General features: G+C 43.1%; 1 protein-coding gene across 8 annotated transcripts in view; it reads right to left on the bottom strand.

Moving 5' to 3' along the window:
- Positions 1-6,313: 6,313 nt before the first annotated feature.
- casz1 (castor zinc finger 1) overlaps positions 6,314-27,798 on the bottom strand; it is a 171,296-nt gene continuing 149,811 nt past the window's right edge. For 5 of the 8 annotated variants that reach the window (XM_080897813.1, XM_080897814.1, XM_080897815.1 and 2 more), the window contains 15 exons: positions 27,645-27,741; positions 25,156-25,320; positions 23,379-23,551; positions 22,154-23,022; positions 18,832-18,964; positions 18,337-18,400; positions 17,159-17,322; positions 16,679-16,801; positions 16,270-16,590; positions 15,967-16,165; positions 14,978-15,149; positions 13,241-13,389; positions 11,701-11,938; positions 10,530-10,901; positions 6,314-9,740 (listed from right to left, as the gene is read on the bottom strand). In XM_080897813.1, the coding sequence (XP_080753939.1) occupies positions 8,455-9,740; positions 10,530-10,901; positions 11,701-11,938; positions 13,241-13,389; positions 14,978-15,149; positions 15,967-16,165; positions 16,270-16,590; positions 16,679-16,801; positions 17,159-17,322; positions 18,337-18,400; positions 18,832-18,964; positions 22,154-23,022; positions 23,379-23,551; positions 25,156-25,320; positions 27,645-27,741 (4,525 nt within the window). In that variant the 3' untranslated portion in view covers positions 6,314-8,454. The remainder of the gene's footprint in view (positions 9,741-10,529; positions 10,902-11,700; positions 11,939-13,240; positions 13,390-14,977; positions 15,150-15,966; positions 16,166-16,269; positions 16,591-16,678; positions 16,802-17,158; positions 17,323-18,336; positions 18,401-18,831; positions 18,965-22,153; positions 23,023-23,378; positions 23,552-25,155; positions 25,321-27,644; positions 27,742-27,798) is intronic. The other 3 variants (XM_080897812.1, XM_080897810.1, XM_080897816.1) reach the window with 2 other exon arrangements.

Raw genomic sequence — 27,798 nt, 5'->3', positions numbered from 1 at the left:
TTGAGATTTCTGCATTGATCTAACTTTTGATGGCAATAATATCATAGACCCAACATTCAAGAGCAACAGCAGCATATCTAAACAGAGCCACATAAGGCAAAGCCACATGTTTCTAAGGCCATGCATCCAATAAGGTCTTGTTAATGGTAAATTGGATGAGTGTGTGTCCAATTCTCCATTTCCTCAGAGGTGTCTCAGCAGCAACAGCTGCTACCAATGGCAAAGCAGTGTTTTTCACACAGCCCCCTTTTCTGCAATGTGACTTGGGTCTTTCCAAAATAAGCTCATACACATGCAAAAATAGATAAATGAACATCTATTGCAAAGGGCAGCGGATTTAAAGAGAGGTCTAACCGGGGCACAGCGCTGAAAGAGATGACGGAAACATCTCATCCCAAAACATAAACTATAAATGGGCCAATGAAGTAGTAAAATGAGAGGAGCAGACATGTCATACATACACGACACGCAATATATTATATACCTGTGGGTCCTATCAACAGGAAGCTGCTCTTATGACACAATGTGACTCAAGACGGGTCATTCATTTTATGCAAAATGTTTCTCTATTTGTGGCCAGAGCTCAATTTTGCAGCTTCAGGATTTGCTTATAATAACTTTTCTTGCTACATTTAAGGCAGACGTCAACTGGTGTAGCTGAAAGTATGTCACAGTCTAAATCCGTCTGCTGTTAAGCTCTCATGAAAGACTTGCTCCAGTGTGCCTTGTATGGTGTATAATTTTGTGTATTTCTTTGCAGGTTTTTAAAGGTGTTTCAGCAACAACACGCTCACGGGAGGCAGAAAATCTTAGCATACTGCTTCATATGCACTTGTTTTTTTTTTCCAGGTGTCAACTCATAGCTCCTCCCCGCTGATCCTGTGTCACATAAGTGGTGATAGACTGGATCTATGACTGGTAGATCAATATTGTTGCCTGATATGTGTCTCAGCCAAGTCACAGGAAGAATTTACAACTATACTGACATGATGACCATATATTTCAGACCTGAGTATTGTGTAGTCTGGCTCTGAAGAAAAAAAGATGGTGCCACTGGACTTCAAACTGCACAAATATGTGAGAACAAACCGTGCTACTTCCATCTACATATAAAGACCATGATACTCTACTGCAGTTTCTCTCTACCTATGTTGCATTGACATCATCTGTCACGTGATATAAAAGACTACACTGACAGTTATGCTTCTCAGTGTAATTACACTGCCAAAAAGTTTGTATTAAATATACCACTTGAGTGACTATCGCTGAGTCAGTTCTCCTCTTTTGCACTTTGGGTGTTCTCAAGGTCCTGTGTGCCAGTTCTGAGTAGATGTACTCTTCCAGGATCGTAATCTCCCAAGGTCCATTGTCTGAATTCTGTTAACCAGCTGAATGTAACAAAATTCGCTACCTGGAATTGTTGAGTTACTCTCTAAGATATTGTTAGGTCAAATTTGACCCCATGGTTTCCCTAGAAAACCAATGGGGTCGGCTCTGACCCCATTGGTTCTCCAGGGTTAAATTAAAACCACCTTAGTGTGGTTGCTCATGTAATTTTTTTCTTTTGTGTTGTAAATCAACTCAGGTGAAGAAAAGATTTTGTAAGTACTCATTACCACGTGAAGTTGTTTTCAGTGGTTCAACCAGATTGGTTTTAAAGAATGAGTGAAGACGTATTTGTTACTTCACTATTACTATTACGTTCAAACAACAAGCTCCCATGGCAAATCAACTTTTTTTTGTTTTCTCGCTTAACGTCACAAGGAAATTTTTAAACCGCAGAAGCAAGTACATGGCTAAGTAAGCTAATCTACAGAAAACCCCAACAACATGTTCCTGTTTTTTTAAAAGACCAAGATGAAAGGTTTTACTTGTTGAGGATGCCCAGAAGCACTAGCATCAGCAAGCTAGGTAGCGGGCATGCTAACTAGCAAGTGACCACGAATAAAATGGTCATCAAAACTACTTCACCTGTTTTTCTTTTTCCAACTGCACACAGTGGAAACAAATACACAGCTACCTATTTATACTATTGATTGTGTGTCAACAAAATGGATGTAGTCACCATCCATCCATGACGTCAGCCGCTGGTTAGCTGGTCTTGACTCAAAGCCTCGAGCTGAGATAAGCGAGGGCTGGATTTGACTACTCTAAACCATACCCTATAGAGCTCAACAGTGATCCCCCGCTTTTTTTATGGGCTGTGGTTCTCAAAATGATTCATTTCCACTCTTGACGTTATGAAAAAATCCTTCGATTAAGAGTTTTTAGCTTTGAACCAAGCTAACCAGGATTGAAATGAATCATGGTCATACAAAAGACTTAAATGGGATTTTTTTAATACACACACGCGCGCACACACACACACACATATATATATATTCCATAATACACCCCAAATTCACGATTCAAGATAATCACAGATTGAATTAGTTAATATTTATATCAATCTTTTTCATTACCGTGTTTTCTGGTATAACAATAGGTTTAAATATCTTTTGTAGTATGTAGTGTGTTTAGTGAAGTTTAGCCGTGTTATTGCTTTCTGACTACAATCACTGCTTGGTTGGTTTCAATTTCTGATTGTGGGTAGAGTAGTTCTTCTCCACAACATTGTAAGTACAATGTGAAAAACGTGGCTAGTAACTTGTGGTTTCTACAGGAGCAGAATTTATGTTCTGTTTTGGTCTCCACCAGTTTCTTGGTGTTCAGAAGTAAATGATGCCACGAAATGCCAGAAATGATCCTGGAGTCACAACCAAAATAGGACAGTTAGAGTCAAAAAATCGAAGCAAATAAAGGCTAAAATGGAAAGAAGTTGAACTCCAGAGTTTAGTCAGCAATAATAAGTTAATCGTTAGGACTGTCTAGTTGATCCATGTTATCCTTTGTTAAAATTAAAATCCTGATAATGATGGCTTAATTCTTCTTTATTTTTCCACTCCAATAAATCAACATTTGCCAGTTTCCAGTAACTCATATGTGGCCTTACAGTAACAGGAAGCAACAAAGGTGGAGACAGGCAGAGCAGACCAGGAGCACTGTTTGTTTCAGTGACATGTGCCTGGAGGCAGTTTTGGCAAAGGGATGTGGACTTAACTGAAATGTACTGTGGATACCTCTCACTGTACCGACGTCTGAGGTCGTAACACATGTCGCTGTGGATGCTCTTTCATGTCAGCAGTCGTCGCACAAAGTGCATACAGTGCAAACACTCAAAACAACCAATCTTGTGTGCCTTCGCTGGCCTTACTGATCTAAAGTTTTCTGTGGATTTCACACCTTTACTTTACCTCAGTGCAGTACGCTCAAAGTGAGAACACACACGATTATGCACATCAACACCTTTTTTTTCAGCTGCACCTAAAAAAGTACGAATCTATATCTCACACTATAAGTTCCTGCTCTTTTGACGTTTTAGGCTAATTTTGTAAATCCACTTGAACATGCACAATATTTACTCTTCACTACAGCGCACGTGTTCATGTGACCACACTTTCCGTTAAGCTTTAATTGTGGCTACATGCCTTTTTTTTGCATGCACTAAATGAGTTTCAGCCATGTGACTGGCGGATTAGCTATTTGTTTTAATGAGCTACAGGTGTCCCTAATGAAGTGGCAGGAATGTGTATATACAGTAGGTTGTGTTATCTGTTAGTTGCCCTAATCAGCTGGCATTTCTCTGAAGTGCATGGATGTTCTCAAATGTTAACTTAGTTTGTGAATTTCCTGGGACTGATATTTAACATGCTTTTTTCTTGCTTTCTGAGCCTTCTGTGTGGTTACAGTGGCTGACCATTATTATTATTATACTTTATTCTCATTATGCATGTTCACCCACTTTGGTTTCATGGCTAGCTGCTAGCTAGTCTTTTTCTCTCCCAGCTCTCCCTCGTTGTCTATTGCTGCAGGATTGGGGAACAGGCAGGCAGTAAGTCCAGGACAGACAAATCTCCATAAATCCTTCCACAGTGGCTACCCTCTTCAGACTACACTGTACAATATCTGTCTTCATCTTACGAGTGCACAGGCCCAGCCACCTGCTTTTCCCCTGCTCAACCCCCCTCCCACCCCCCATGCTTTGTGAACTTAATAAAAGCTGCCATTAAGCAGCGCTTCATCTGTTTGGGCCCTAATCTGCCTTATAGGCATCATGTGACCACATATGCAGTGCACACCTGTCGTGTATGTTCCCAGCCTCAACTGTTGCCTCTCCACGCTGCTCACACACACACACATACACTCACTCAACCTGTTCCTGACATATCAACCAAATGCTTGTCAGTGTTGCCTGGCACAATAACACACACACACAAACACACAGTTGAGGCTTATAAAACATAAAACTCGAGGTTGTTTTGTGTGAAAGCAGAAGGTATGAATCTGCTCAAAGATGTGTCATACACATGTTTTAAAATTCAAAAACACACTGACACCGGAAACAGGCCTAAAGTTATTCAGTATGGTTTTTTTTATTTCACTGAGTGAAAAGCTCAATGTTTGCATAAGACATGCAAAAACATAAATATAGAACAATGAAGATGAACAGCACTGTATCCAAGTGGAAATAAGCAACACGACGAGAATGAATAGTAGTGCTGAGGGCAACAAATTGAAGTAGAGACTTTTTAAAAAATTGCTTCATTGTCTACTTTTCATATAAAACGTCTCATAAATCGAGCCAAATTGAACGCTAACGGGAGATGGCTTTTAGTCCAAAAGTGCAATATATTTTACAAAGTCTAAATTGTTGCTCTGTTTATCCACTACTCTGCAGTAAGAAGGCTGCTTTCATATTACATTTTTCCAGCAGTGGAAATACATCTCTGTTTACCCCCCCCACACACACACATTTTTTATACCATCCTTTTTACTCTGTTAATTAAAACAGTAAAACGATCTGTCGTTTCAGCAGCAGCCTATGCAGGATTTGGAGGTCGTTTCCGTCTGGTTTTTGTGTAATATAATTTTCATGTTTATTCTTTTTTTCTTTTTTTTCCCACTGGTAGATTATATACAGGATACCAGCTGGCAGACAGATGGTGATGCCTTTACCCGTGCTTTTTTTTCTCTTTTTTTATTAAAAAAAAAAAAAACATCACAAGGAAGAGAAGGAGTAAGGACAGGAACAGCTGTAGACGAGGGGACAGAGTCAGCACACTGGCCACTGGGTGACATGAAATATTGGGAGGAGACACCAGCACATGGCTTAAAGAGAGAAAAAAAAAAAGTAATAATAATAAATGTGCCCTGTTACCAGTGAGCAAGACACAGAGAGCCATCTTGTTAGCAGTAGCAGACCTCTAAATCTCAGTAATGGTCCTCGCTCTGATCCTGTTCTCACACCAGAATGTGAAGAATGAACAACCCCGACAACAAATATTGTTGATTCCTCTACCTGCATGAATGCAGATGGTTTTTTTTGTCTTTTTATGTGTGTGTTTGTGTGTTTTCATTTATTTTGGTGAAAAAAAAGTTGAGTTTATAGAGGAACAAGCAGGAAAATGAGGTTATGGATTGAACTGCAGGTTTGAGCAGGTGGGACAGAACAGCCACGGCTTATGAGTCTCTCTCAGCAGGACACACACACACACACACACACACACACACACACACACACACACACACACACACACACACACACACACACACACACACACACACTTCAGTAGTATCACTGACACAGAGGGGAAAAAAGGAGTGCTGCTTTTGCCCTGCTGTTGTCCAGCAGCAGCAGTTTTCCCCCTACATGTGTCTAAAAACGACCTCAGGCTGAATCATTACCGATCATGCGTCATAATAATTACAGCGTCTTTATTTTCTTACTTTTTTTTTCTTTTTTAACAAAATTTCACACCCACACACACACCTGCACACACACTAAACTGAATTCAAGTACACAACATCTCCCAGCCCCTGCAGTTATCTCAGCAAATGAAGAGAAAACAAAACAAACGTAGTAAATGCCTCTGCTCTGCAACAGAGTCCCGGGAGACAGTTCAGTCTGCGCCCACAGCAAAGTAAATACAAACCAAGATTTTCAGTTAATGAGAGGGATTGGGGGGGTGGGGGTGGGTGTGTTTGTGTGTGTGTGTGAGGGGGGGGTAGAGATCATGCACAGAAAAATGACAATGAATCAAATGAATCAATAAATAAGAGAGAAACATCCATGAATGAATTCAAATCAGTGTATTTTTAGTTTGAGAGAAAAGAAATAAAATATACGGCATGTAACGGCATCCCGCCGCCGCTATAATATGAACAACTTCTAATTAAGAGAGGTCACGCACACAAGCAAACTATGATGAGGCTATTTGAATTTTTAACTTTTTATTATTCATTTCTCCTTTTTTACCGTTTTCTTTTTAAAGGAAGCTGTTCATCAAAGAGCATTTTGTTCATATATAGTCATTTTTTACAGAGGAAAATACTGTACAACCTTATTTTTTCTTCTTCTTCTTCTTCTTCTCAAAACAATATCTGGAGGAATATCATCTACACACATTATTTATCCCTATATTGTGATCATTTATATCCAATGCTAAGCTCAGGAGATAATTCATGATCAGTGTGTCCACTCCTCAGTCGTACATGTTCGCTCAATAAAAACCAGAGGGTGGTTTAGACAGGTTTATAATTTAGTACTACAGTAAGTGAGCATTGCTATGAACTCCTTAAGAATTAATTGAAATCACAGTCCGTATTAGTGTTTCATACAGGAGCGCCGTTTTCCCGACGCACCGCGTTTCCTTCCTTTTTTTTTTTATGTTGTCGTTGTTTTTCTTCCTTTTTTTAAAATCGCTGTACTGTCCAATCACAGAAGAAGCAAAAAATAAAAACCAATCTTTAAATAAACCACAGAACAACAGTTCTTTGTCACACTAACATCTATTTGTGCATCAAAGCAAAAAAAAAAAAGAAAAAAAAAGTGAACTAAAACAACATCTTTAAAGCAAATTCCCTGTTAAAAGATATATATCATTATTTTTTTCCTTTTTTTTCATTCCCCAGATGGTAAAAATGAACCTAAAAAGTGCAATAACACTCTAAAAATTTCTCATTTGGAAGGTCACATAAATATTAAATAAAAACCATTACAACAGGAGCTCAACCACAGCCATAGTGAATGGAAAACAAAAATGCCGTTTTTTTTTTCGTCTTTTTTTTGTGAGACATTTTCGGTCTGTACAGTTTCAACATAAAACACACTCCCTGACACTTCCTCTATATCCCACCCCCACCCCTACCCCAACCCCTCCTGCTGCTGCATCTGAGTGACTCATCGTTTCCTCTGGTCAGTCTTGAAGCCCCCACCCGCCCCTCCAACAACCAAACATCCCCCGCGTGACTTGCCGGGCGTTAATCAAGACCTCTCCGGCTTACAGATCGATATGCATCTGACTATAACAACACAACAAAAAGGACAATTTTTTTTAATGCAAAGATGCAAATGGTAACAAAAATATTTTTTTTAAATATACTTATGACTTATCTAAGTATATCTTATCATCATGGTCAGCTAATAGAAAAGTGCACTACCCACGCACAAACTTGATTCCTCCACATTGGGGCTAAAAATTACAAAGGGTTAAGCTTGGAGTCGGTGCTAGTTGAAAACACTTCTAGCAGAATGTCAGAGAGAACTGTCGAGGTTGGCGGCTTGAAAGGACGCCTGACTGCAGCTGAGACCGACCGAACAGCTACTGGTCGAGTCCACGTATCATTGAGAACAAAGGAGAAAAAACAATACCAAAGAGATGGGAACAAGCAAAATGTAACCCCTTTCTCTCAGTGTCTAATAATAATAATAATAATAATAATAATAATTAATAATAAAATAATACAGAAAAAAGATCAAACGTTTGAAACACATCCTTTTCCCTTAGTGATTCATGTCCCTTTTTCTATGTATCCACGGCTCTGCAGTTCATGTCGCCCGTGCCAGCAATTTCCTTTGTATATTATCTTTCACACACACGCGCACGCACGCACACACACACACTTACATATATAGTTATATAGAGAGATTTGTTTTTGTTTTTCTAACGTGTTTTTCTTTTCTTTTTTGTCCACACACAAAAAAAGTGAAAAAATGAAAATAAATTAAAGTCAAACATGCACGCACACAAAAAGACTGATGTGTAGTAAAATGCTTTACATTGCTGTCCCATGTGTGAAACAGGGCCCTAACTCTGTGTGTCTCCATTCGTAATCTTTTTTTTCCTTTAATGCATAATTGAATTAATAATGTTGGTCATCTTGTAAACATCATAATAAATCGTTTCGGGCCATCATTCTCGCCACGCTCTCGTTGTTTTTTGTCGTCGTCCGAAGTCTCTCGACATGATAAATGAGGCCACTTTCATTTTTCGTTTAATCATAGTACACAGAATTTTTCTGCAGTTCTTAAACTCAGTTTGTTTGTTTTTTGTGTGTTTTTTTTGTTTTTGTTTTTTATGGGTCAGCATCTTCTTGCTTTTCCAGTTGGGAAGCATCAGTGTGGTTAACGGAAGCATCGAAACTCTGGCCATTGTCTTTTTCGCCGTCAGGCTCCGCCATTGAATCATCGTTTGAGTCAGTGTTGAGATCATCCTCTGCCTCCTCTTCCTCCTCATCCTCCTCCTCTTCTTCTTCGTCATCTTCCTCCGCCTGCACCTCCTCCTCTGGTGACATGTCATCTTCGGCCTCCCCGGATGTTCCCGTGGTGTCGTCCTGAGCTGCCGGCAGGCCCAGCTGGGTTGAGAGGTTGTGGGCTGATCGCGCTGCGTCGTGGTGGATCTTCTTGCTGAGGTCCAGGGAATCGCTGAGGCCCAGACCGGCGGCGTTCTTCAGGAAAAACAGTGAGCTGCTGGTGTCTGTGCCCAGGTTGAGGGAGCTGTCTAAGTTGATGGAGGATGGCAGGTATGAGTGGTTATAGTCAGAAGCAATGCCGCCTGTCTGGTAGATCATGGAGGGAGTACTGGTGATGATGTTGTGGGACAAACCGTGGAGGCCACCGGGTGAGGAAGTAGACAGACCCATGGAGGATGGAGGGACTGCCGCCACATTTCCTCCCAGGTGGTGCGCCGCTTCCTGCTTCGGCGACACAGACGGAATCTCGCCTCGCTCCTGTTTCTCGTGCTTTCTCTTGTGGGAATCCATCTGGGACATGCCAACCACTGTGTGCTTACACTCGGGGAAGGTGCAGTGGAAGTGTGAGCACTTGAGCTTATACTTGCAGTCAGGAACCTCGCAGTCCACGCTGGAGCTGAACTGGCAGAAGCCAGCAGCGCTGATCACGTCTTGCTTGCCGTGGTGCTTGCGGTGGGCCGTCACCTTGGTGCTATCGGTGCAGCGGAAGCCACAGCGCAGACAGTGGAAGTGGGTGCTGTTGCCTGAAAACTGGCAGTCAGGAAAGTTGCAGCTGAGCGAAGACTTGAAGCGCTTGAAGTCGTCCAGGACCAGGTTGTCTACGCGGTCGTGGTGCTGGGCGTGCTTGTACATGTGGGTGCGGCCGCAGAACTTGTAGCCACAGTTCTCACGAGTGCAGTGGTAGTGGGTGACCTTTAGAGAAAACTGGCAGCTGGAGTCCTTGCAGTTCTCGTAGAGGTCGTAGCGCCGGAATCCGTCCAGCATCATCCCCTCGTCCAGCATCTTACGTGACGATGCGGTCTTTCGGCGCTTGCCAAACGGGGACATGTCCTCGATGATCCAGAAACGCTTCTTTGCACCAGCGGCCGTGGGAATGGAGATGGTGTTGCCTAAAAACAAGAGATAAGGGCATTAACAAAAATAATCCTGAAAAAAATAATAAAGTCCACAGACTTACAAACAAGTGACTGTCCTGGTTAAAACCCTAATGTCGGACCCCGCTCAGCCAGAAGTTGTTCACAGCTGAGTAAGCACAGCTAGCCACTATTTTTTTAATCCCTAATTTCCAGAATGATTAAAGAAGGAGGAGGAGGGGGGATGATAGATTGACTGTAAGACATGACACTTTTACAGGGTGTCTCGGGCCTCCAAAGAAAGGCGGAGCTGGGAGTTTTAACCAACCCTCTTATCTCCATGTTTGTTTTATGAGGGGCACCCACCTTTTTGCAACACCCTGGGGTCACTGCTAATGATGTGCTCCCTGTTCTGCAAGACAGGAAGCAGTGGGCCTCGATAAAACTTGGGGCAAGATTAAATAAGAGCTTGCTGATGCAGCCTTGTTAATGGAAGCTAAACAGAGCCCAGGGTTCACAGAACAGGTGCCAAATTTACTGCTGTCTCTCGCTAAATCCTAGTGATACTAAAAGGGAAATTACGCACAAAGGTGCAAGTCAAGTGATTGCAGACTTTTTTTTTCAATTTACTGTACCCACACAGTAAGCATGCAAGTTTCAGCATTTCAACACAAATGTTCTCTTTTTTGCATGCTTTCTTTTTTTTCAGTCTTTTCATAACAACAGTGCAGAGTGAGAAAGGCTGGATCACACAGTTAAATGCTGCACAGGACTCAGTAATTGAGAATGACAGCTGCAGTGTTGGTTTGCGCCGGGGATAAGTACCTGCAGCATCCTGCACTATAGGGACGTCATTTTTAACCGGAGACGGAGTGGCAATGATGGGGCTGAAAGCTGGTGTGTTGGTTGGCATGACAACACTCCGAGTGGCTCCCAGAGAGGCGCTGAGCAGAGAGTATGACAGACAGGATGGAGAGAGGAGGTATGGGAGTGAGGGGAGAGGGGGTCGGAGGAGAGCAGGAGAGAGGGATGGGGCCTGGGACTGCAGGCCAGGCTGAAGAGCGGAAGGAGGAGGAGGAAGAGGAGGTGGCGGTGGTCGTGGTGGAGGAGGAGGAGAGAAGGAAGGAGGTGCATTCTGGGTAGCGCTAGTGTCAGCAGGGGTGGTAGGAGCAGAAGTGGTGGTGGGGCAGCCTTGTCCTGGAGAGACAGGTTGACCAGAGAGGGTGAAGGACAGGCAAGAGGGAGAAAACACACACAGACGGGAACAAAGACAAACACGGGGTCCAAATCGCGCGCACACACACACACACACACACACACACGCACACACACACACACACGCACACACAGAGGGATGGGAGGCAAAAAGGGAAAGATAAAAGATAAGAGAATGATACAAAATGAGGCCCATTCAAGACAAAGTAACCCAGCCAAAACAACAACGATGAGAGTAGTGGATATTTCTGGCAACACATGGAGAAATGTGAAAATCAGAGACAGGCTAAGATTTAGGAAAAAATATAGAGGAGAACCCATTTATTCAATAAGTTTGAGGAAAAAGAGGCTGTTTCTCATTTCCTTTCTCCCAAAACTCCAACCACTAAAAGTGCTAAAGTAGACATAAAGCCACAGGGATGATCTCTGGCCAGAGGAAAATGTAATAAGCTACATACAGTGCAATATCTCAAACCACTGATGTACAAAATGGAGGTTTTATGAGGATGACCGGGCAAACTGGAAACTGTCTCGTCCGCAGCTCCCAACATAAGAATATAGCATAGTCATCAACCACATATATTAAAACTAATGTGTCTATTGATTGCAAGTCAGAGTTGTGATTGGAGGATGCATGAGATGACGAGTTGCTGGCTTTCTGGGTGACGTGTGGGCTGAGATGTTCAACGAGTAGAAAACCTTTGTGGACAACACCTGTGGACTAAACTGTGCTAAAGGCCGTACATGCTGACATGTCAGAGTCTGAGTCACGTGGGCTTACCTGCCGGAGAGCTGTCGTTGCCCACAGGTGTGCTGGTGCAGCTTCGGTCCTGGTTAGAGGATTCGGAGGAGAGACCCAAGGGGCTGCCTCCTGCACCCATGTAGTCCATGTAGTCATCATTCTCATCCGTGATGTTGGAGAAGTTGGAGCTGATGCCAGGCTGGATCGTTATGGACCCGTGCACCATACCCGATGCCTGCTGCTGCATCTCATCCGCCCTGCGGCCGAGTGACATCATCTAGAGAACAAAACAAAATAAAATAAAAAGCTTAAAAAAATTATCACACAAAGACTTACGAAACAAACATCTTGGGTTATAAAGAGTCATGAGCGCAGGTGTTGGCGCTTGGCATCCAACCAAGCATTTCAAGACGTCAGAAGTGTTTTTTGAAAGAACGAACTTCATACTTTTGTCATTATATGAAGGACAAAACAAAAAAACAGCCTAAACAGAACTAGAAAATCCACATTTATATCCACAAAGGCTCCATCCCGCACCTACTGCAGAGGTTAACTGAGGAAACTGCGTGTAAAAGAAACTTCATCAAAAGAATGCCATGAGTGATTTGTTATTGACTGGTATGACAGGATATGAGCGGTACTCTCTTTTTTACAGAACATCACGTCTTTGTTAGTCTTTCCTTGAATATGACTCAGAAAAAAGGAAACTGAATGTTAAAAAAGAAATAGATATACAACGAAAAAACCCCGACAAAACCGACCAAACCAGGTACACAAGTTACAAAGACGGCGTAACCACCAGTACGCTAACAGCTGTTGTTATTCGCGACCTTAAAAAGAACGAAAGACAGACAAAATCGAAACGAGAAAGGACTTCCGCTGCTTAACATTTGTTTAAACCTTCTTTAACTATTATTATCCCTATTTTTCTCTTCATTTTATGATATTGGGAGATTTTAAGAGCAGTCCTTAATGGATCGGGAGCTTTTTTTTCATCTTCTTTCAGCAAAAACCACAAACAATGGTGTGTTTCTGAGAACATAAAATTTAGATGAAAAACACAGACACACAGACAGACAAATGCTTTATCAATCCCATGAGGGAAATTAGCAGAATAATAAAAGCAGAACTGCAGATCGGCAGAACAACAAAGTGAATATGGGAGGAAAAAAAGATTTGTGCCGTATATCTCTGAATGTTTAGTGAAAAAAGAAAGACCGATATAATAATATGCCCAGTTGGTAGTGCAATGCTGTGTTTAGGTAAGCGCGGTGAGCTGATATGCAGTGTTATTAAAAAAAAATAGAAATGAGTTTCCCAAATGCTGAACAATATCTAGCCCTTCCTCTTTTTTACAGTGTAAATGAGCAAAAACAACAATATATAGTATAGTTGTAGTAGAGTAGTTAAGGGAACGTCTATTCACTATTTAATCTCCCAGGAAAAGGGTGTGTGCTTTGTTAAAATATGTTTGAGTAAACTATTCAACACAGGCTTCAGACCGTTGAGATGTTTAGCCTGTATTTTTATGACACCGCTTTTCAAAATGTATCACATGTCGCCGTTGGCGTGCTTGTACCTGGGATGGGACTCTATCAAAGTTCTTCCCCAGCATCCGCCTCATGTGCTTGCGTGCGTGTGAGGTCATCTGGTGTTTGAGGAGGAAGGAGAACTGGCAACCCTCGCGGATGCAGTGGAAGTGGCTGTTGACTTGGTTATACTTACAACCTGCAGGATAAAAAAAGAATAAAGTAAGAGCTTAATTTATCTTTGGCTCCCAGTGCGGCGTCCAAAAAAAGGCTCCCCGCGCCACACGCAATATTATAAGTGTGACGGCGTCGCGATACATCAAACACCAAGTGAAATATTTTTAGGGTTTTTTTAATTTCATGATATAGCTGTGACAAAAGAGGGATCGGGTTTCAAAGTGTTTCGGAGTGTACATGTAGGAGGAATATTAGATCACTCGGGTGTCATACTGAGCAAGTCAAGGCTTCTGTGCACTAAACCTGTGGAGCTCTTTTATTACACTGACATGCTTTATTCAATTAGGAATTTACATAAATAAATTCTCATTTTCTGTGGGCCAATAATGCACACACCCCTGCAAACCAAAGTAAATATACAATTATTCCCATATTAAATTCATTTTTCAAAGTATCTCCATTGTCATTTTTCCCCCTTTTGTTCTCCGCTGTGGTGTCGTCTGTTCTATATTCTTCTGCTCTTTTCCAGTGTTTTAACCGGTCTAGCTCTAATTGCTTTATGATTTCAAATTAAATGAATGTGCCGTTTTGTGCCTGTTAATCAAATACCATTATATAAAAGCAGGCAGAAATAATTGAAAGAGTAACATGCTGGGCAGGTGCTAGCATGTCAGTAACCATGGCACCCACTTTAAGAGAAAAAAAAACATGTCTGTGTCATCAAATAGCTTTTGCACACACAACGCTTTAAACACGCAAAGTTGAGCAAATAACAGTAACCCCCCGTGACACGGGAGGGCCTTTTGTGAGACAGAAACCAGGTAACATCAGCAGCGGTGCTCAGTTTAATGTTGCTGCCATGGATACTGGCAACCCATCAATTCTTTATAACTGGAGAGCTAGCAGTGGTAATCCTTTCTGTTTTTTTTCCCCTCCAGCCCAAACAATACACTTGGCAGATCAGGCTGGGGACAAAAAACAGCTGTTTAGGGCCTGGTTTTGTTTGCTTTGTTTCTGCGCTCTGAAAAGCTTGTGTAACCGCCTGAAAAAAACAGATCACTTTTAATTCATTTCTGTGTGATGGCAGCGGTGGCTGTGAGGCGCAGCTTCACAACACAAACAGGCTAAACCAGACAAGCCAGATAATTAACAAACACAAACCTAATTGCTCATTTCTGACAGGGGCAAAAGAAAGAAGAAAACAACCTGGATGTGATTGCCCTCTTTGACATTATTGCTCATATAGCACGGGCAAGGCTACATCTGGGACTCGAGGTGCCATTGTGAATATGCAAACTGCGCCAACAAAAACCTACGAGGCAGACTTGTTTCATGCTTCTTAAACCTCTCGCAATGCATGACACTGTGTTTGCCAACACTGGTCTCTCTCCCTTTGTAAACACGGGGAATATCCTCTTGCAACAGACAACACAAATTAGGCTACATCTTTCTCAACGTAACACCTTTAATCCTCAGATCTCTCCTGGCAAAGTATTTTTTAAAAGCCGCTCAAGTTGACACAGCTTGATGCGAGGCAAAGACAGAGACAGCGGGACACAAAACTTTTACAGGATCAGAAGTTTTTTTCTTTTCCAGTGTTTTTTCCTTACCCAGCCTCCCGCACTCCTCCCTCTTGGTGAAATATTTGAAGCCATTAGCGGCGCGACGCTCTGCCTTCTCATGCTTCTTGATGTGCCACGGCAGCTTGGTGGTGATGTTAGTGACGAAGAAGCAGCCAGGCCGCAGACAGTGATAGTGGCCCCTCATTCTGAACTCGCAGTGCTGCAGTGGAGACACATAATTTCCAATTTCATGACTCAAATGTCGTGAATGTTTGAAAGCCAGAGGAGCTGATTAATTTTTATTCGATCCTTCTTTGTGTGCAAAGTTTAAGCGAAGACTACACACAGTTCCTTCCCAAAAAAGAAGAAGAAAAAAAACATAATCAACACCTCGCAGTCTTTTCCTCTCCGGTTGTTTGGTACAATTACTTTGCATTTCCAGGCATCCCACAAACACCCCTCCGCTCTAACATGTCTGTACACCACCATCTGTTTGCAAGGCCCAGATCCCAAAGGACCGGGCCAAATAAGATCTTCTCAGTTCAGGAGATGCAGACTAAAGGGGGGGGGGGGGGGGGGGGGGAGAAGGGAGGGGGGGCTTTTTGTGAGAGGGGTGATTTTCAACACATTAATGAATTCATTTAAACGGTTTTCCAAATACGGGCTCATGAGAGCAGGCAGGGGCTGCCATTTAGGTTTCATTTGCGAAGCATTCCCCTGATTTTTGCCCTATTCCAGACAGCCTTGTTTACTGTGCAAGTGACAATGATTTATTGGGTAATATCAGCTAAATTGGCCTTTTCTGAGAGGAGAATGCGGCAGTCAAAATGACATCATTGACATATAAACAGGCATTACTGGGGTGAGTCGACTGTCTTTCTCAGCAGAGATGGAAGACGGCGAGCAGTGGTTGTGAAAGCCTTGAGTCAAATAACCTCAAATACTGGTCTAATAGATAGCATACTTCATGCTTAGAAACCTCGGGGAGATGACAGTAGGTGATTCAGCTCCTGGCTGAGTTATCAAGCCACACTCACCTGGTTGGGACAGAGACACTGAAGAGAGTAGTAGGAAAACTGGTCGCGGACGTTGACCAGGTTGTTGTTCGGGTTGATGTGGTCCAAGCAATGGGATTCTGCCTTTCCAGAGGTCTTGCACACATACTTGCAATTTCCAAACAAGCAGTGGAAGTGGAACTTATTGGAGTATTTACAGTCAGTAGCCAAACATGGATCACTGCATGGGGAGGAAAAAAACAGAGAAGATATCGTTTAATCAACTTGTGGAAAGTAAGAAGAAAAGCAGGGCGCTGTGTACGAAACCCAGAGGTTTCCACATACTTTTCTTGGAACTGCAGGAAACCAGGTTTGACTTGTGGCTTAGCATTCTCCAGAGAGGTGGTGGCTAGAGGGGAACTGGATGGGAGGTTGGGCATTGATGCTGGCATCTGAGGGATGCTGCCCGTCAGCTGCTTCCAGGCCAGCAGGGAGGGGGGAGGAGAGCTGTATCTGCCAGAGGAGGAGAGGTGTGCAACATCCATGGAGGGGTTGTTGGCCATAGAGACGGGGGCAACGGGCTGCAGCTGGGCGCCCTCACCGGAGTCCTTGCCCTCACCGAACGAAGGCTCCGACTTCACTTTCAAGGTGGCTCGGAGGTGGAAGCTGAAAAACAAGATGGAAGCTCTTTTTTATACCGATCGATAAAAGCCAAAAACTAAAATGCAGAGAGCGAGGGTAGCGTGACACTCACTTAGCATGTTTTATAGCCCCATCCACAGTGCTGAAGAGGGCACCACAGTCCTCTACCAAGCAGTGAAAGTGAACTTTGTGAAGGAAGTCGCACTGAGCTTCACAGAAGTCATCCGTGTCAAACCTTAACAGAGACAGATAAGAAAGACTGTAAATTTACTGCTGCTTAAGGAAAACGCAACCTATGAGGACACCTGGCTCAACTCTTCACCTGACGGTAAATGTCTGCGGTCCGTCATACTGTAACCAGCGCACTGTCATTTCCAATTCCTGCAAGAACGCGTTCTCTATTTTTTTTTTTTTTTTTTGGAGGGGGGGTTTCCACTGATACAGTATGTGAGGAATAGTATTTACAGGAAAGACCTTCCAAGGACGTGCGCTACTTTTTAACACTCTGACTGTTTTCTCACTCTCATAATGAATCCAGTGTCTCTACGCGCTTCCTGTGTATGTGTGTTGTTGTTGTTGTTGTTTTTTATACCTGCGGAGGTACGTCCTCCAGATCTCGTTGGCTTTTTCTGCCAGGGGCCTCTTCAACACTTTGCTGAGATACTGTCCTGCCTCCGAGGTGTCACCACCCTCACCTGCCTCTAGCTCTGTCTTCAGGTTCATTGCATTGAAGAGGGCAGGGTTCACCTGTGACATCTACAAAAAAAAACAGCACAAAAACCACCAGGCGCTGGGTTAGCTGGGCACTTTCGTATGTTAGTGAGAGTATGAGAATGAATTCTCTTTCTCTCTCTTACACACACACATACACACACACGCATGCATGGTTTGACGAAGCTAAAAAGGGCAGCCAGATTTACAAACATCCGGGCTTTTGCTTGAGTGCAGGCCAAGCGTGTTTGCCAAGCATCCTCTGGGAGCTACTGTTAACCCTTTTATGTAATGTGGTGGCTTGCAGCAAACCAACAAAAAGCTGACACGACAACAGCTGAGTTGCTAGACAGCAGCTCGTCTCCGCCGTTTGGGCGCAACGACTGCAAATGTGAAGGTAAGGTGTCCTCGAGAGAGGTTAAAACCACGACGTGCACTTAGGTGCACGGAGGCGGCGAAGCTTGCAGGGGGGTAAGGAGTGGAGGAAGTCATGATCAGTTGGAGAGAGTAAATAAATGGTGGCTGATCTGCCATGACATCATCAACATGATGGAAACCACCTGGCATATTTGTACGAGTCAGATAAGATATATGACTAAGACAATGTCCATTTTAATCTTCACAAAAAAACCATACAGATTTAAATTTCCATACGCTAACATTTAGACTTGTTAAAAAATGAGGGCAGCGCCTTCCTGCTTTTCTTTTTTTTTTCCCTGCGCTGACTTTTTAATCAAATAATTTATAAACCCTATGAATAAATGTAGAGTGAGGCAGGGGGAAGAAAACGTATAAAGGAGGAGGAAAAATTGGACGGCGAGTTCAAAACAGCTCATCAAAAAACAAACATCTCTATATATCTGGCATGGCACCCAGCTACTGCTTCATTGTATTAATTTGTGAGAGGTGCAGCGAAAATTACACTCTATGAAAAATGGCTGGAAAATTTAAATGATACAAACTCATCTTATTAGCCGTGAAACATTAAAAAACAAACAGGCCCCTTCGTGTCCTGCTAATTTGTCTTGGGATGAAAGGCGTTTGATGGATGGATCTTACCTTATTCATAAGCGAGGATAAAAGAGATGTATTCCCTGGTACAGGGTGTCCGTTTGATTCATTACTGGAACAAGGAAAATGAACAATGTTTATTCAAGATTTGCATGAGAACAGTAAATATTACTATTTATCACACAAGGTGTGCCTGTATAATGAAGAAGAAAAATGCTGTCTTCTTAAGAAATAAGATCTGGTGTGGGTTGGAGGGAAGATTGGAGTTGAAGGTTTATGTAAACATCCCTCTCTCTCACTCACACGCAAAATAAATAAATGGAGAAATACGTGGAGGATTTTCTAATTGTATGCACATTTATATAAATTAAATATTTTGTATATAACCAGAGCTGCCAAACTAGTAGACATCATCTATCATTCAGAGAAGCTGGATGTTCTTTTTTGTGGGGGTTATTTTGCCAATAATAAGGCTGAATTGGTTAAAGAAACACTAATTAACCATCCTTCACTTTGAATTAACCATCAGTTTACCATCTGTACCTCTGGTCTTTCTTGCTCAGGTCCAGGCTGTGCTCCTGTGTGGAGTCTTGGGAAGCCCCGGAGTTGGCGTCCACTGGCTCCTGCTTCACTTGAACCAGATTGAACTGGCTGGCTGATGCCGGCTGCCCATTCCCTGAGGATCAAGTCAGAGATGCAGATGAGAGAAGAGACAACAAAGTTATTGTTGGTCAGCATTATTACTCTATGACAAGATCCAATCTGACTCCTGTCCTGGCCCGAAAAGAATACTCCGAGTGATAATTATTGCGAAATTATGTCAGGCCGTCAAGCCTTTTAAATGGTGATTGAGAGGCGGGAGATATGGGGGAAAAAGACTCCTTTTTCTGCAGCACTTGTCACAACTCATTTGCCAGGCTGCCTCTTAACTGGTCATTAAGTGAGATGCTAATGCTGAGGGAAAGTGGCAGTCTCAGATTGGCCACCCCCTCCCTTCCCACCTTCCCAGGCTCCTTGTTGGCCTGACAACGGGCGGCAGCCAGTGCCACTGAGCGTACCCACAAGGAACACGGGTGCTATGTCGGTCAGATTGGAGCTGACAGCCAATCAGATTGGTTCAAATAGCGTGACCCCTCGATCACATTCGCCTCCAAATAGGTATTCAGTGAATGCTGTGAGTGAGGACAGGAGCGCTGAATTGAAATAAATAAACACCAGGGGATGACCTGAGGTAAAAACGCTGACAGGAAGGTGAATTCTGGCCCCCCCTTTCCCAATCCCGCGGGATTGAAATATTAATTTATCCCGGGGCTATACAGGGAAAGCAGAGCTTTTGGTTGACAATAAGTGGTCGTTTATTTTAAAATATATATGTGAGTGGGAGGGGGTAGGAGCCCCAGCGTAGCCTCTGAGACACTAAAACTGGAGTGCACCAGCAGCCACGACTGGTTTGGTGAGAAATCTGTTGTTTAAAAATTAGGGCTGGTGTTGAGGGATTGTGACAGGCAAGGTCATGGGCAACCAAGTGTGTGCCCTTGGCCCTGAGCCTGATGGGGATCCTCTCCTTTTACTTGCTACAGAGAAAACAAGACCAGCCAACGTAAGAGGGGAAACCAACCAGAGTTCCCTCCCCGCCCACACCACCACCTCCCTCCGCTACAAGATGACCCAGAGACATATCAGGCAGAATACAAGTGGAAAAGCCAGTCTTGGGCCTTGTCAGCTGAAAGCTGGGAGATGGGGAAGTGTCAGTGTCAGTTCAGTTTGACAATGGCTGAGGTTGGAGGGGCTGGGGGTGGGGCATGGGTGGGGCTAAAGGAAAACAGTAGTCAAACAATTTTGCGGCTGGTTTGAGGTCACTGAATGCTTACCAAGTCTCTGGTCCAGCTTTCCTTCCCTGCCCCCCCCCCCAAACTTGATAAGAGTATACCCAAAATTAACTAGCCAGACAAATCCTGCCTTGTCATTGACAATTAAATCATCTCTCAGACAAAATGAGAGCACATTATATCAAGAGCAGCCACTCACTGCATGATCCACACATGATCGCCACGCTGAGTAAAGTATATTTTTAATACAATCAGAAGATAAGCTGACTGCTCAAGGTAGATCACAGTACAAAACAATCTCACTGCAAAGCACATCGTGATTGTTTTAAATTTATTTATTTTTTTGCATGCACTTTGCGAGCAGAGAGAGAACAAATGAGTTTGACTCAAAGCAGCTTCTTTCTGGAAATTATCCAGGAATAATGTACCACCATGTAATTACTCCGGATAAGATACAGAGCTTGTGAAAGATCATTTGTACTGTGTGTCTAATTAGTAAACCCTTCAGATGCTTGAATCTCTGGGAAAAACACTTAGGGGTAAATTAGAGCGGAACATTAATGAAAAAAAAAAAGAAAAAAGAAAAGAAAAGCTGAGAAAATACTGAAGGCAGAAACAGGAAAAATGCACAATTCACCGCAAAAGAGGCGAAGTTTCACAACCCGAAGAAAAAATAAACACTGAGAAAAATAGCCACAAACACAGTGACTTTTCTCACACCTTTTTGACAGAGAAGCACAAACCACTTCCTCCTCATTTTAGCCCCAAATGTCCTGTTCACACATTTTATGAAGCAAATATGAGAAACAAAACCACACAGCAAACCCCCCATCCTGTGTCTGCGCTAAAACTTTTATGAAAATGTGCGCGATTAAAATAGGAGAGCTTATTTAAAATAACTTGTTTTTCAGTAAAGAGATCTACGCTGTAACTAAGTGAGCCATCGAGAGGGGTGGTGATGGCACCATCTGTGGAGGCCCAGACTACCTGCTGGAAGCCCAGAGGTGGAGCTCAGTCTGACAGCCCGGGCTCAGCTCGGCTCCTCGGAGCAGCTGCCCCAGCTCTCTCCCAGGGCCTGTCCTGCTCCAGGAGTACCACCAGGAATTGTAATCCTTCCCAGTCCCAACATCCGGAGCAGTCCCATTTACAATCCGTACCCCACCTGCTCAGGCTGAGCGCAGGAGGATGCACTGCAACTGAATGCGAGACCATGCGCTTGCAGTGCATTATCAATTGAAGACTTTAACTTCATTTTCATTCAGAGGCTTTGTTTAGAGCAATGTGATAAACATGGACAAGCCAATTACCTCTGAAATGTATGGGTGACATGTTTTTGTGGAAACAGAAGGTTTCCAGAAATTCAAAAAGTGTGCGTCGTTGCCGATGACTGCATCTGTGACTGAGTTCTTGCATCGGTGAAAAAAAAAGAAAAAAGAAAAGCCTGTTTCTTAGCTCTGCTGCATTGAGTCATTTCTGCCTGAGTGATTTCTGTTTTTTCTTTTTATCAGTTTTCATAGAGGATACGAAAAAAAAATTATTTTTTTTTGTTCTCGCAATTTCTGAACTTAATTTCATTCCACCTCCATTTGCTTGGAACGGGCGCAGACAGAGATAAGAGACCAATGATGAGGAAACATGCTCAACACAACCCCCAGGAGCCCCCACTCTGAACATCATAAGAGACTTTTACAGGCTCTACTCTCCCCTGTCAGCGCATTTATCTCCAAATGGATTGTGGGTATCTAACAAACGATCAACACAATAACAAGCTGAGAGCAGAGGACCATGCCTCCGGAATGTCCCTTTAAGCTTGAAAGCAGAGGGTTTTCTGCCCTTCTCACCGCTCTAGGCTAGTTAGAGAGATGACCTCTGAGTGCTCTCTCTTTGCTCTGTCCACAAAGAGCGAAAAAGCATGCAGCTTATCATAAACATGTGGATTTGGATGTAGCTCTAAAGTTTTCTTTTGAATTTTTTATATTCACATTATGTTATCCATCATTAATATATGAGATAAACTTGGCTGTTCACTCACTGACCTGTGTCTGGGCTGCCGGATGGCTTGAGTGCAGCAGCCGCCAGTCTGGCCATCATGGGTGAAATCAGACCCTTGCTTGCAGAGATCTTCTCCATAATGGAGGAGGTGGCAAAGGAGGTTGGGGTAGATGGCATGGCTCCATCCGCCCCGACTGTGGAGCAGCCCTGGGTGAGTGAGTCGGTGGGCATGGAGTGGGCCCCTGAAGACACAGCGGATATCAGGCCAGCAGCTTGAGGAGGTGGCTGGAGAGGCAGCCTGGACATAAGGGGGAAGAACGGGTTGGAGGTGGCCAAGGTGCTGTTGGAAAGAGCAAGGGCCACCGGTATGTTGCTGGGCAAGGTCTGAGACAGCAGGGTGGACATACGCTGGCCCGCACTGGGCAGCGAGGGGGTCGGCTTGAGGGCGTGGCCCGATGTGGATGAGGAGGAGACAGCAGTGATGGGCGTGCTCAAGAGGTGTGGTACAGTAGTGGACTGCTGGGTCGTGGGTGAGGCACTCAGGCTGGAGTTCTTGCTGCTAATGGCCGAGAAGTCCATTAGGTCGTCGTTGCTGGATTCCTCGGGCTCATCCTTTGGTGCCAGGAAGGTGGAAGAGAGGCCCATGACACCAGAAGAGCGAATGTGTCTACGTTCGTGCTTGCGCTTGTGGGAGGTCATCTGGCTGGTGGAGGTAAAGGTGAAGCCGCAGCCGGAGCGGATACAATGGAAGTGGTTGGTGGCTTTGCTGTAGACACAGCCCTCGTACTTGCATTCCTCATACTTATAGAACTTCTTGAAGCCATCTTTGGCATAAGCATCGTCCTTGATGTGGTAGCTCTTGTGCTTCTCAATGTCACACTTGTTCTTGAAGGTGAAGGTGCAGCCCGGGCGCCTGAAAAGCAAACGGGATAATGTGATCAGGTGTGGATTCATGGAGGGGATCCACATGATTGAAATACTTTACAGTGAAGTGGAATAATAAGTGGTGCGGTTCAGTGACACATCACCATCTCCAACCTGGTGGAGGTTTAAATTCTTGGGAGGTGATGATAAAATAATAAAAGTTTTTTTTTTTTTATTCAAAGTGCTCTAATGATTTTTGTCACATGCAAGTCACAATGCTATAAAATTTAAGTTGATCCGTTTTAATTTATGAATCTTTTTTTGTTTTAAACAATATTTGCCAAAAGTCGGTTTTAATACAGTAAAAAAAAAATCTCGAGGAGAAACCACATTAGGTCAATCCACCTGCAGTGGAAGTGTGTCGTCTTCTGCCCGTAGAACTGACATCCGACCGTGCCACAGTCCTCAGTCGCGCGAAACCTCTGGAAGCCATCGTTGATCAGCTGGGCGTTCTTTTTATGGAAGTTTTCATGGGTCATGACATCGGAGGTGCTGGTGTACACCTTGCTGCAGCCCACCTGCAAAAGCAGAGTCAGAGCATGGTAATCGAAAACAAGATCTGGGCCCAAAGCATGCATGAGTTTCAGTTTGCAAGAATGGTTTGTAAAATGCTATAAAAGATCAGATATACTGTACTAGATGTAGAGGAGGGATCTCATTGTGGTTAAGAAAATGCTAGTGGCCTAGAAATGGGTAGAAGAAAGATGTTTTCTCACATTCAAGATTTAATTTGTGGCAACACCAGAGCATTACAAGTTTCATCTCAAACCTGTGAATTGGAAACAATCTTGCTATCGTGACAATTGGAAAGTAAAAAAAAAAAGGAGGTGACTGAAAGAGACAGTGGCCGCAGAAGGCTGCTGAAAGTACAGTACCTTCCTGGCAAAGCAGCCTTTTAGAAAATGAAATTCATATTTGGAGAGTAACGGTGAGTCGCCACAAACTTACTGTAACTCTGAGAACAGATTTCAGTAGTGGAGGGGGTAGACGGGAGTAAGATGACTGTCTTAAGTCTTTAGTTTAAAATGCTCTGGTACACATGAGCCCTCAGAGCCAACAAAGGGGGGGGAAAAACAGGTAATGTTTGAATTAAAAGCAGCAATTGTATATCATCTGTGGCACTTTTCACCCGCGCAAACCGGGCAACTTCTCCATATTGAGTCAAACAATGAAAAAAATTCCTCTCGGTTCTTTTCCCCCTTAAATCAAGAGAGCCGATGCCAACATCTGCAGGTTCTCAGGGACTGTTAAAACAAGGGCTGAAATGTCCTAATAACAATTACGCTGTTACAGGGGTTTAAAAAAGAATATATCTCAAGCCATCCTGCGCTGCACCGCTGCCCTGCTGGTGAGAAGCTCTCGGCACAATGACATTGAAAATAAGCAGATGTAGAAAAAAATTAAACAAATCCAGAGGGGGAATAATCTTCAACTGGCTGCTTGGTACTAAAAGATGAAAAATGTATAGTTTATATAAACACTTAACTGAATTTTAGCCATGCCAATTAAGGAGTGAGAGAGTAAAAAGATGGGGAAAGCACAAGCAGCCTCACTCATATTCACCCTTTTTTTTTTGGTTTTCTTTTATTTAGCCGAGGACACGTTTTGCAAACTGCTCTACGAAGACACTCTGGTATAAATGGAAAAAGTGAGTTTCCACTTCACAAATATGTAGGTAAGCCGAGTGACTCTGAAACACCCTGAAGTCATGCTTATTTCAAGTGGCCTGATTTTCCAAAGTTGGCCGTAATTTATACAGAGTTGCTCATTTTTGCCTGACTTAACCTGTTTTAAACAAAATGATGTCACTGCTCCTAAAAGGCTGTTTAAAGGCACTGGACAAAACCAGTGCTTTTAAACGGTGCCTTTTACACTCTTTTATGGACAGCATGTGGTGTCTCTGCAATATAATTTGAATTACGAATTGTAAATTTACCTGCATTTATCTATATTTGGTGCTCTTTAACAGAGTGAGCAGTGGTTGTTTTGCTCCATATGTAATGCTTAAACATGTGGAACCATAATTGCATATTTGTTTCCGTGTTTGTGCATGTGCTTTCGTGGGTTCATTTTGTGGGTATGTGTGTAGGTGGAAGAGGAGACGCGAGTCTGTGTAGTGTACCTGCATGCAGTGGTAATGGGTGCTTTTTCCATTGAGGTGGCAGCCATGGTAGTAGACGCTGCAGTCGTCCAGAGGGCTGAAGCGCATGAAGCCATGCTGCAAGGAGTTGTCCCTCTTCTTGTGCATGTTGTAGTGCCTGATTACATCCTGCTTACTGGTAAACCTCTGCAAAAAGGGGAGGGGGGTGGGGGTGTACGGCAACAGGTTGGTGTTTATTTAAACCAGTCACAGAATCAGCAACAAGTCACTTTATCTCTGTAGAAGCAGCAGCTGCAACATGCAGGAGCCAATTGGCAGTTGGGGAGGGATGTGCGCACGGCAATATAGAGGGACAGGACGTCTTTAAACATGATGCATTCTGTGGTTATTAATTTACTTTGCATATCTCAAAGTTGCGCTCTATCCAAATGCAGCGCTTAAAGGCCCCGGGACTCTCTGAATGCAGATGCTTCCACATGGAACATAAAGTATGTTCCACATACACTCTTTGTTTCTGGGTTTTTTTTTCCTTCCTTCCAACACTTTTTTTTTTTTTTTTTAGAAATTAAGACGAATCAATTGACATGCAAGATAACAGTTCTGATGTTTTTGTGTCTGGAAAAATTCTGTTCCATGCAGATGGTTTCTCAGACGTGCACAGGGGAAAACAGAAGACAATAAAAACAAACAAACAAACAAGTGAACCAAAAAACAGTTTCCCTTTCAATTCGCTGAGATATGATTCCCTTTTTAATTAAAGCATTAACACTCACTTTTGGTGCAGGTTTCGCCTGTAAATATAAATGAATATGCAAAGACACCCGCCTTCTTATAAAGAAAAAATCCCTCCCATACTCAGGAGTCTGGAAGGGGGTAAAACAGAAAAGTCACTCCACGGAGACCTGCAGCAACCAAATCTGCTGTAATTGGGTTTAAGCTGATGTTACAGAAACTGTAACAGGAGAAGCTTAAATCAATGAGACAGTTCTGTCTTCTATCCATATTTATCTCCAGTTGAGGGAAAAACATCAGAAAGAACGACTCTAAAGAGCAACTAATTGCTGTACAAAGTAGGGTAATTGCTTTGTGTCATGTGTTCCACTTGCACACAAGTAAAAAGCCGAGATCTCACAGCCATTCATTCCCCTGTTGTTGGTGTTTTCCCGCTGCAGATTTCTGACACACCTAAATTACATTTTTTCCGTAATCTGGCTGATGATTGTCTCAGATTTTCTCTTTTTGCTAATTTTTATTTTTTATTTTTTTTACAGATCTCAGGCCTGCACTTTTCTGTTATCTAACGATGACAGGTTGAACTGTGGTCATGGTACATTCGATCCATCAAGCCGTCCAAAATAGGCCATGGACAGAGCTGACTGGGAAAAAGATCTCATTTTCAGTTGAGTGGTGATGAAGGTTGGGAGCCACTTGCAACATTTATTTTAGGATTCCCACTAGTGTGGCAAGATGCACACTCTCTCCCATGTACAAGCCCATGAAAGGAGAATGTTAAGACTCAGCCAATCGCCCAGAGGCTGGCAGTGGGATAATATTCCAGGAGTGTGTGTCATGTAACATTTCATGAGTTATCGCTGCTCATCACTGCCTGCCTGTTTTTTTCAGTATTGACATCCTGGGAACTGGCTTCCAAAGCATATCTGTGTTTCCATGCGACGCAGTAGCAACAGAGAAATGTGGACCTGACCGTGGAAATTGCCATGATAACCTGAACTAACACTCTAAATAATGACATGAAATGATTTTCCTTTGTATTCCTCCAAGAATGTGTCTCATCAGACTGTGAAGTGGGATTCAAGCAGAAAATGAAAGCTTAGATCTGTAATGCTTTTCACCACATAAACAATATTTATCAAGCTGTAATCTCTCTTGATCGGGAGCAGACTGTAGATTACATCTGAAGATGGCTTAATTCAGAAACTTGTTAAGAAAGGAAGGAAAATACACACGGCTCTAGCTGCGCGTGGATTTTTTTCTACATCTTTTGACAAATCTACCCGTGTTTGTCTAACTCTTCTGGGCCATATGCTACAGCAAACACGAGGCCTGTATCGTGATCTGCTTTGTGTTGTTTTCTTTCTCCTTCCTGTGCCATACATGACACCTCATGGGACCAGGGCAAGATTAATACCGTGAAAGTGGATTAAAGCCAGGCCCCTTACGGTGGCAGTGTCTTCAGAAAAGGAAAAACAAAGAACAAATAGATTTTTAAAAAAGGGGCCATATTTAAGGATACTTACAATTAACCTTTGTAATAAAAGGTCAACTGTGCCCAAAGATGCCTGAAAACTGGATAGATACAAATACCCATAGGCTGTTTGGTAAACTGGAGACCAGCATCTAAGAGTGCTATGATAGTCAGTGCAGTTTACCATCACTAGTTGGTTTCAACCAGTGATGGTGGCCCCGTGAACAAAATGACCTTTTCTAAGCTGTGAATAGCTGTGAATGCTTGAGCAATGTTTAATGTGTATAAGAGATTAGGTACTCACGCTCACCTGGTAGTTACAGTCAGGGTCCATACAGTGATAATGCTCTCTGTACTGGTAGGCACAGTGCACGTGTCCACAGTGTTGACTTCCAGAGAACCTGAAACCAAATTATAGGACACATTTTAAGAGCCACACGAAGCAGTGACAACAAAAC

The sequence above is a fragment of the Rhamphochromis sp. 'chilingali' genome, assembly GCF_963969265.1.
Source record: "Rhamphochromis sp. 'chilingali' genome assembly, chromosome: 12".
Lineage (NCBI taxonomy): Eukaryota > Metazoa > Chordata > Actinopteri > Cichliformes > Cichlidae > Rhamphochromis > Rhamphochromis sp. 'chilingali'.
Note: the sequence above shows the minus strand (reverse complement) of the source record. Positions and strands in the feature narration are given on the sequence as shown.